The sequence below is a fragment of the Electrona antarctica genome, assembly GCF_951216825.1.
Source record: "Electrona antarctica genome assembly, chromosome: 18".
In the NCBI taxonomy this organism is placed as follows: domain Eukaryota; kingdom Metazoa; phylum Chordata; class Actinopteri; order Myctophiformes; family Myctophidae; genus Electrona; species Electrona antarctica.
In genome coordinates, this window is record NC_136799.1 from 39,169,118 (window position 1) to 39,179,788 (window position 10,671).

The following is a 10,671-nucleotide window of genomic DNA, read 5'->3' on the forward strand; positions in this document are numbered from 1 at the left end:
GACGAGTTTACGTTGATTCGTAGAGGATTATGGCGAGTTTACGTCGATTCGTAGAGGATTATGGCGATTCGTAGAGGATTATGGCGATTTGTAGAGGATTATGGCGATTCGCGAGGATCTTGGCGATTCGTAGAGGATAATGGCGATTCGTAGAGGATTACGGCGATTCGTAGAGGATTATGGCGATTCGTAGAGGATTATGGCGATTCGCGAGGATTACAGCAATTCGTAGAGGATTATGACGATTTGTAGAGGATTATGGCGATTCGTGAGGATTATGGCGATTCGTGAGGATTATGGCGATTCGTGAGGATTACAGCAATTCGTAGAGGATTACGGCGATTCGCGAGGATAATAATAATCTTTATTGTCCCGAAGGATATTTGTCTTCACAGTCTGTTCAACACCCACATCAAGAACAACACATAGCACATAACACCAAGACGATACAAAAACATGAGGTCCCCACTGCATACAGAACCAACCCCTCCTTTGTTAAACAAAGCCCTAAAAGCCACACAATGAAATTGTTAATCACAATTATTTGAATGACAGTTAATTAAAGTAAAATGACATAATCGTGACAGTCATACTCACGGCTGTACGCCACGCTCCCCGTCCTAACCTGCAAAGAAAAAGGATTCAACTGTATCCAATAAAAAGTTTTGATTTTATTAATATATCCACAGGAAACATAATAGTTTGGCAGAGAACCCCCCCCCCCCCACCCCCCAAATATGGCCATGTCATGAATGATAAAGCACAATACAGTCTCTTAGAAAAAACAAAGAGCGACGATATGTGTGACGTAATAACATCCAACCAAAATTGTACGCAATGTACCGCATGAACGCCAACGGCAACGTCCATATAAGGCAGATAAGACAGTCCGTGGTTGTGGGGCTAAAGCTTGATAAGAAAAATGACAAAACAAAGAATGATTTCTGGAAACGAATAAATGAAAACAAAGGTCATGGATTTACTTTCAAAACATTTCTATTTGTTCTGTTGTACACGGCTGAGAGCCTTGTAAAACTAAAACAACTAAATCAACCCTCGTAGACAGAGTCCACGGTGGGTCCAGAATGAATGGTCATTATGGCTTCCAGGCAGTGGGTTATGCTCTTCCCGTGAGCAGAGCGAGCAGCCTGGTTCCACTGGGAAGGAAGGCTTGGCAGGAGACACCTACATCTGTCGTGTTCCGTTCACTCCAACGTCTTTATAGCAGCTGATTCACAAAACACAGCCTCGGTTTCTTTTCTTTCTTTAAAAACAAACAAACACTTAAACCCTATATACTGTAGTCCCCCAGGGCTCTATAGTAGGCACCCTCCTTTCTTCCCCCTCGACACCAAACGTCTTTGCTGAAAATAGCCGCCTATGAGCTCACAACGGGATGACGTGTCGTGAGCTTGTATGTCGGTTATTTCCGCAGAATATCACCCCTATCACCCCCAGAATAAGGGATGCCAGGGTTCGGTTTGTGTGGTTAAAACTGTCAGGTCCTGTAATGTGTTTGACAGAGAAAAGTGGAACTCTGTGTTGAGAGTGACAATGTCCCACCCAGGAGGACAGGCAATGTCCCCACCCAAGAGGACAGGCAATGTCCCCACCCAAGAGGACAGGCAATGTCCCCACCCAAGAGGACAGGCAATGTCCCACCCAAGAGGACAGGCAATGTCCCACCCAAGAGGACAGGCAATGTCCCACCCAAGAGGACAGGCAATGTCCCACCCAAGAGGACAGGCAATGTCCCCAACCAAGAGGACAGGCAATGTCTCACCCAAGCGGACAGGCAATGTCCCACCCAAGAGGATGGGCAGGACTAGAGGGAGTGCAGGAGCTTTTTTGGCTGAAGGACGGATGTGTTCACTGAGGGGTCAGACGGAGTCAGACGGAGCTGAGTTTGACCAGTCCCCTCACAGAGTCTTCGTGTAGCGAGTCCTGACTGGCGGGGTTGTAGATGCCCGCCTGGCTGTGTCCCATGGGGCTGCCGCAGGGCAGCATGCCCGGAGGCGACGGCGCCTCCTCCGGCGTGAGGAAGTGATGCGGGACCCCCGGAGGAGGCTCCTGGAGGGGCAGGCCGTGGACACCGTGAATGGCGCCGCCGGGCGGCATGTGGGCGGCTTCGTGGCAGATGCTCAGGTTGGGGGTGGAGTTGGGCGGCGTGGGCTGGCCCAGGGGCAGCTGGGCGCCGCAGGGTCCGCCCAGGACCAGGGAGGCGCGGCCGGAGGCGTCGGCGTCGGGGGGCGTGGTCGTCAGGGCGACCGGCTCGCTGTTCTGCTGCTGGAGGAGCGGGGTGGCGGCCGCCTGCAACACGAATTTGGTGCTCTGAATGCACTGGTCCTGATCACACTGAGGAGAGAGAGAGAGAGAGAGAGAGAGAGAGAGAGAGAGAGAAGAGGAGAGGAGAGGAGAGGAGAGGAGAGAGAGAGAGAGAGAGAGAGAGAGAGAGAGAGAGAGAGAGAGAGAGAGAGAGAGAGAGAGAGAGAGAGAGAGAGAAACAAAACAAGAGAAGGAGGATAAAAGAAAGGGGAGATGAGATATAGGAAAATGGAAAAGAATGAAGCCAAAAAAGGTAGAGCACAGAAAGGAATGAAACCAAACAGGATGTTTTTGAAAAAGGGGACAAGAAAACAGGCAGAGAGAAAGACGAGAGAAGTGATAGAAGCAGGAAAAGACAAAAACGTGAGAAAATAGATGTTAATGCAGAGAAACAGCCCCCACCCCCCATTTTAAAAACAATAGACAAGAGTTGCAAACACATGGCACATTGCTTCACCGTCCCTCAGCCTAAATTGATTGGCGTTGCTGTGTAGAATAGGAGGACAGTAACTGGGTTAGGAGACATCAATACCGTGCATCAGCAAACAGGGAGATTAGACTAATGCTGTTTGCCTTCAGCACAATGACTCCCATGCATTAATGATCTTCTTGCAGGATGAAAGCAGGTTACTGGAGCTGGAGCAGTGACTCTGGCATAAATGACCCACTGGAGCTGGAGCAGTGACTCTGGAGCAGTGACTCTGGCATAAATGACCCACTGGAGCTGGAGCAGTGACTCTGGCATAAATGACCCACTGGAGCTGGAGCAGTGACTCTGGAGCAGTGACTCTGGAGCAGTGACTCTGGAGCAGTGACTCTGGAGCAGTGACTCTGGCATAAATGACCCACTGGAGCTGGAGCAGTGACTCTGGCATAAATGACCCACTGGAGCTGGAGCAGTGACTCTGGCATAAATGACCCACTGGAGCTGGAGCAGTGACTCTGGCATAAATGACCCACTGGAGCTGGAGCAGTGACTCTGGCATAAATGACCCACTGGAGCTGGAGCAGTGACTCTGGCATAAATGACCCACTGGAGCTGGAGCAGTGACTCTGGCATAAATGACCCACGCAAATGCTTTGATACTCCCACCCCCCCCAACCAACACCAACACATGGTCCTGAATCCCCAAGTGAGACACGATTCTGACTGATGCCACACTTTTGGGACCAATGCCGATCCTCATTTCGGAGAGTCCAAGAGATGTTTTGACCTGTATTTTGTGTTAACGTGCAAAATCAATCAATTTGAAAGTCAGTTTGATTTGATCAAAGTTTCTATTTGAGAACATTAAAAAAAAATGTTTTGCTTGTTCATCGTATGTAATTAAAGCATTTTCTTTTCTCTCTTTTTCTTTTTGAGTTATTTCTTTATTAAAATGTACATTTTATTTAAAATGTACCTGTACGACCTTGCGTTGTAAAATGTGCTATACAAATAAAGTGGATTGGATTGGAAAATATCTTAAAAGTCCTTAGATTGCCACCTGGGGAGCCCCCTTAAATCACGTGGGGACCCCGCCTAGGGGCCCCGACCCACAGGTTGTGAACCACTGGTCTAGGACACTCCACTGTTCCCCACATCTCCGCTCAGTGTAAACACACGTTGGACTGCCACCGATTGTAAAAGCACAGTTTATTCCTGCTCCTATCAGCCGCTTCTACATCCAGTTCACGTGTCGGGTCCTTTTGGTTTATTGGGGTTTTATGAGCTTGGGCCTTTCTCCAGGTCGTTTCAAAAGACAAATTTGACCCGGGTTTATTGCACTGCAACGGGAAACCTTGTCCGGTCCAACCACCTTTACACAGATATCATGTCAGCAATATTTCTGCCAGTATGAGTATCATAGTCGGCTCATCTTTATTAATGCAGAGCTATGGGATTAAAGAGGGGTGAACATTGTTTTCAAGCTTTTAACCCATTTCGACCTGATACCAGATTCTACAAATATCTTCTAAATCATGATCATTTTCAGAAAAACCTATTGTTTCTATATCAGTGGTTCTCAAAGTTTTTCATGTCAAGGACCCCCAAAAATATATGTAATTGGCCGCCGACCCCCATCTGAAAATATGTTGTTCCAGGGACCCCCCCAGAAGCAAAGATTTTAGTTAAAAACGTTCGCTCTGGAAGATAGTCAAAGATTTGTGCCACATTTTCACGATTTTTCAAAAATAGCAGACCTACAAGCTCGTAGCGCGGCACTCGGTGCCGCGCTATGAGCTTGTAGATCTGCTATTTTTCAATAGCTAAAGCATAACACAGTGCTTTAAACACCAAAAGGGGTTCCCGCCCAGAATGGGTTAAACCTAAAAAAGCAGATGTACAAGCTGTACATCTGTTATTTGAAACCTAAAAAAGCAGATGTACAAGCTGTACATCTCTTATTTGAAACCTAAAAAAGCAGATGTACAAGCTGTACATCTGTTATTTGAAACCTAAAAAAGCAGATGTACAAGCTGTACATCTGTTATTTTAAACCTAAAAAAGCAGATGTACAAGCTGTACATCTGTTATTTGAAACCTAAAAAAGCAGATGTACAAGCGGTACATCTGTTATTTGAAACCTAAAAAAGCAGATGTACAAGCGGTACATCTGTTATTTGAAACCTAAAAAAGCAGATGTACAAGCTGTACATCTGTTATTTGAAACCTAAAAAAGCAGATGTACAAGCTGTACATCTGTTATTTGAAACCTAAAAAAAGCAGATGTACAAGCTGTACATCTGTAATTTGAAACCTAAAAAAGCAGATGTACAAGCTGTACATCTGTTATTTGAAACCTAAAAAAGCAGATGTACAAGCTGTACATCTGTTATTTGAAACCTAAAAAAGCAGATGTACAAGCTGTACATCTGTTATTTGAAACCTAAAAAAGCAGATGTACAAGCTGTACATCTGTTATTTGAAACCTAAAAAAGCAGATGTACAAGCTGTACATCTGTTATTTGAAACCTAAAAAAGCAGATGTACAAGCTGTACATCTGTTATTTGAAACCTAAAAAAGCAGATGTACAAGCTGTACATCTGTTATTTCCGGCATGCAACACTGTTGTACGACAAGAGCATAAATTAAGCATTTGGACGGCGCAGACAAAAGTCAGTGGTCCGATTTACGCATTACGTGCCGCAAATAGTTGCAATGGCATCTAAATGTACACACGTGGTTGTAAGTATACTGTATGCTAGAGGTGTGCATTGGCACTGCCCTCACAATTCAATTCCATTATGATTCACCAGGTAACAATTCCATTCTGTGATGCATTGCAATGCATCACACAGTTCTATATTACTGCACAACATGGCAAATATTTCATTAGTAAATACAATTATATACAATATTATATAGAGTATTATAATTATATTTAGGCTTTGGTTATTATGTCACATTTCTGCATTACACATTATGTATGTGCGCACGCACGCACGCACACACGCACACACGCACACACGCACACGCACCCTCTACTGCTGACCTAATTCATGAATAGTGTGAGTGTTGTGTTTAACATTGACAACAGTGGCTCGTTTATCCGACATCCTGAGCAGTTTAATTTGCTCCAATCCAGTGGAATTAGAATCACTAAAATGGATTAACGTTCTCTTCATTTGGATCGAGGCAGTGTGTGTGTGTGTGTGTGTGTGTGTGCTTGTGTGTGTGTGTGTGTGTGTGTGTGTGTGTGTGTGTGTGTGTGTGTGTGTGTGTGTGTGTGTGTGTGTGTGTGTGCGCGTGTGTGTGTGCGTGTGAGCCAGCAGTGGATGAAAGTGGAGTGTGATTAACTGAGTGACTGAGTTGATGTGAGGTACTGTCTGTGCTTCTTCCTGAAGCTACATGGAGGAACAAGTTGAGCGTAAAGTAGACGGGGGAAAGGACAGAAAACCACACTGACTGAAAGAACACATGAACCAGAACTCGTCCAGCTGGGAGCCATGGACCCTTAACCAACCGCTAATGTTGACACTTCTAATCATACACATTTAGACCCACAATTAAAGCCATGCACAGACACATATTACATGGCTTTATTAAGAGGCAGAAACGATTAGACTTGATTAGACAAGGCTGGATTAGAGGAGGCTGGATTAGGTGAAACTCTGGTTATGTGAGGCTGGGGGTAGATGAGGTTGGGTTAGGTCATGCGGAGTCATCAGTCTCAGGAAGAGTTATTCGTGCTCGAAGCGTCACAGAGCTTTTTTGGGTGCGATAAAGCATCTGTCGCATATGGATATAAACGAATCCACAGAAGAGCAATTATAACTGCGGTGCCAAGTGGCACTGCGACACCTCAACTACAGGGTAGCGCTCTGTGGTTTCATCTATACTGTTCGTCGCTCAGCACCTGCCCAAGATGGGGTTGGGGATGTGCATGTCGGTTCTCTCTTTTCGTGAACTGAATCAGGGAACAAAATATCTGGGCTCTCATATTGGTGCAACAGATGAATTAAGATGTTTAGAGACGTTTCCAAAATCAGCACCAATAGATGGACATGTCATGCATTTACTTTCTTCTCTTTACAAAAACGAGAGCTTATTGGATCAGTTTCTCATTCCTTGTGGTTCAGTAAACCCACAATCACAGATTCTGTGCAGAACACAGAATACTGTGCAGAACACAGAACACTGTGCAGAACGTCAGCACCACTGCTTTAAACATGTAGGACACTCATTACTAGGCTAGTGTTTCTTTTCATGTCATGACAGTATAGTGGTCAGAATGGACAAGGCGTGATGTCACTGGTCTTACCATGTGACTCTGTTGGGACTGGGTGGCGCCGTACATTGTGATGCCATTGGTGGGCGGCGTCAGCTGCGGTACGTCTGATTGGATGAAGCCCCGCCTGTCGATTAGACTAGGTAGAGAAAGAGAGAGAGAGAGAGAGGGGTTAATACAAGACGATGGAGTACATGATGCATGTAGAGGATAGTGTTGATTTCGTCGACTATAACTATGGCGAAAGATGTTCGTCGACTAACGTTTTTCACTGACGAAAACTAAATAAAAAAACTAAATAAAACCAAGCTACGATGACTAAAACTAAGACGAAATCTATTGACAATTTTGCCAACAAATAAAAACTAGACTAAATCTTCGGGAGAGACAAGTGGAAAAGTGATCCAGTAGAACTAAAATTGAAGTAATTTCATGCTTGGTTGCATGCTGAAAATAGCAGATCTACAAGCTCAACAAACACGTTGTGTGTTGTGAGCTTGAAAATCGGCTATTCTCAGCATGCAACCAAGTTTAAAATCAGTTAAAACGCCATCAAGGCCTGCCAACATTTATTTTAGTCGACTAAATCAACAGTAGCTTTAGTCGACTAAAATCTTATGATATGTAGCCGACTTACTCGACTAAAACTAGACTAACACTAAAACATTTCAGATGACTAAAATATGACAAACTAAATGACTAAAACTAAAATCTAAATTTGCTGTCAAAATCCACACTAATAGAGGAGTACATGGCTTTGAGGGTGCAGGCCAGAGGCCACAACCACATGTCAGGAAATAAATCACACTTGTGTGAAGTGAGGGGCGTATCACTCCTTTAAATAAACATTGTACTCTTAACAAACATTAAAAGTCCATAGACTTGGCTGCCACTCTGTTTGTTTAAAGTGCTCTAAACATACATAAAAAAATAGATGTTGCTGCCAGACGGCGTAATTTCCGAAAGCCAGACGTTGGAGGGGCTACAAAAACTAGAGGATGGCAAAAAAAGTCTAAAATCTAAATCTACAGAGTCGATCTACAACCATAACTGCATTCTAGGTTCAACAAAGTGAGTGCTAGGGGACCCCCTGCCATCCCCTGGGACCCCAGATCAAAGTGAGTGCTAGGGGACCCCCTGCCATCCCCTGGGACCCCAGATCAGAGAGGATTTATGAATCAAAAAGTCACAGTCTTTGTCTGGCTGGTAAAAGAGTTTAAGGAGACCCTCAATGAGAGCCTGTATGAGTCCACCGTAAGGCAGGGTGACCGTAACCCATGCTGCTGAAAGTAACACATGACCTAGTGTGTGTGTGTGTGTGTGTGGTAGGGCACTGGCAATTGTGTCTGATAGCAGACAATCATCACCTAGATAAAGTCTGATTTGAAACAACGCACGCACGCACGCGCACACACACACACACACACACACACACACACACACACACACACACACACACACACACACACACACACACACACACACACACACACACACACACACACACACACACACACACACACACACACACACACACACACACACACACACACACACGGCAGGTGTGAGACAGTGTGTCAGATTGGAGGTAAGATTCCACTGATAGTGTGTGTGTTTACATGCACGCTAGTACCCCGATGGAGAATAGCTAATCAGGTTACTGATAATACTTGGATTTAACCACCTTTTCAAACCTGGCTAACCCAATTTTGCAATTAGAATCAGAATAAAACTTTATTGTCACATTATGACATTACAAGATAAGTAACATGGGTGAAATTGGTAATTATACAACAGGTCGTTTTGAGGAAGCAATCTGATTCGTTGAAACAGCTTTCTAGCCGTGCTTAAACCACATTATTTCAACGCCTAATCAAAACAAAGAATTCAGCCGTGCTTTTCTCTCAGAGCGCAGCAGACTCGGTGTCTAGGCTAGCTAGTTTCTTGGGACATTTGTGGTCGTAGTGGCTACATCTGTCATTGAAAAAATATAATTTTTCAGCGATTCTCTTAGTTTTAAGGGTAACTGTTGTATAATTGCAATATTACACTTTAACGTCATTAATGCAACGCCTGCGGTGCCGTAGGAACTCGCCCGCAGAGCGAGTTCCCAAAGGTATCGCAGATATAATATTGCTTAATTGTGCGGGCCCAACAATGCAGTTAACAGAATAAATGCATACAAAAGTGGCCAATGTGCATACTAATTTAAGAGTCATGACTGTATGTAACAGAGAGTCCATTTAAAACACAGATTCAGGCATAAGCGCGTTGCGTCGCAGCTGTCCATCGGATATTTTCAGTGAAAGCTTTGCCCACAAACCGAAAACACACCAGACAGGCAGACACACACACAGCACACACACACGCACGCACACGCACACACACACACACACACACGGCTGAGGAGGAAGGCAGTGATCCTGCTCAGAAGAACGTAGGATGATGATGAGGGGTCTGGTGGAAAGAATGTGGAGGGACTTAAGCTGAAGAACACAATTTATGAATGTGTGAGTGTGTTTTTGACGGCTTTCCTCCACTGTAAATGTTACTGATGAGTAATGCCGTTATGCGCATGCACGCACGCATTTTTTTTTATATCACGTCAAATAAGAACTGTGTTCCAAAAATAAACAAATGATCCCGGCGGTTTGACTCATATGGATGTGATTCAAGAATCAACTGACGGCGATAATTTGTTACTGCGGCCAAATTTGTTACATTTTCGCTATAGAAGCAGACTGTATCAAATATGAGTGACTGACTATCGTAAACGATACAGAGCCACCTCTCCGACAATATGGCCAGGACAGTTTGTTTGTTTGTGGACCACAATGCTTATACGTCAGGACTTCTGTGCTCTATTCAAAGATAGCCTAGTGAAAAAGGTACATTTTATTGGTGCGCTGTAGTAGTATAGCCTTTAATACACCACTGTGTTTTAGAAATTAAAACCATATTCAACAAATGGGCCATGAAATTGAACATCACAAGGTTCTTTAATTAGACCTCATTATGTCCAAAACTGCAACACTATGTTACTTATAACTGTTAATATGTTAGATATGTCATAATGATGTTTTTTTTTAATCAATAAAAAAAAGATACATGTAGTATAAAATGTAGTATACTATATGCATATTGGTGACTGAGTGCTCCTAACTTTCTGAGTCGTGAGCACCAGCGCTACCAAGGGAAGAACTGTTAATTTGGAGCCCTGGGCTACGTTTCACAGATGGATAATGAGAATGGTTCCACAGGAGAAGGAACTGCGAGGCTGACTGCACCAATACCACAATGGAATGGATACGCTCGGCTTCCATTCCATCGTTTCTTTTTTTAACATGCATATACTGTAGTGAGCAGAACTGTGAAATCTAACACATCCAACAGGACTTTGATCTGGGATTCAGCTGAAATGGGCTGGGAAACGCTTTCAACTATGACAATAATGGAAAGCCTAACCATTACTGTTCAGAAAAAGAAACAAAAAAGACAAAAAAACAAAAGAACCTGTGTTCCAATTATTATAATGCCGTTGCTGTCGGGCAGAAACCTCTTATCTCCATATTTTAACTTTTTGTAAAACACCCTATTTTATAAAGTGTCACACAAAAGTATCAAAAAGTAGCA

The 10,671-nt window shown here is 43.9% G+C and overlaps 1 protein-coding gene across 6 annotated transcripts in view; it reads right to left on the minus strand.

Moving 5' to 3' along the window:
- Positions 1-1,533: 1,533 nt before the first annotated feature.
- The window catches only part of LOC306942305 (palmitoyltransferase ZDHHC14-like), an 86,328-nt gene continuing 77,190 nt past the window's right edge, over positions 1,534-10,671 (minus strand). For all 6 annotated transcript variants that reach the window (XM_079528130.1, XM_079528126.1, XM_079528125.1 and 3 more), the window contains exons 9-10: positions 7,072-7,177; positions 1,534-2,355 (exon numbers count right to left, since the gene is read on the minus strand). In XM_079528130.1, coding sequence (XP_079384256.1) covers positions 1,891-2,355; positions 7,072-7,177 — 571 coding nt within the window. In that variant the 3' untranslated portion in view covers positions 1,534-1,890. The remainder of the gene's footprint in view (positions 2,356-7,071; positions 7,178-10,671) is intronic.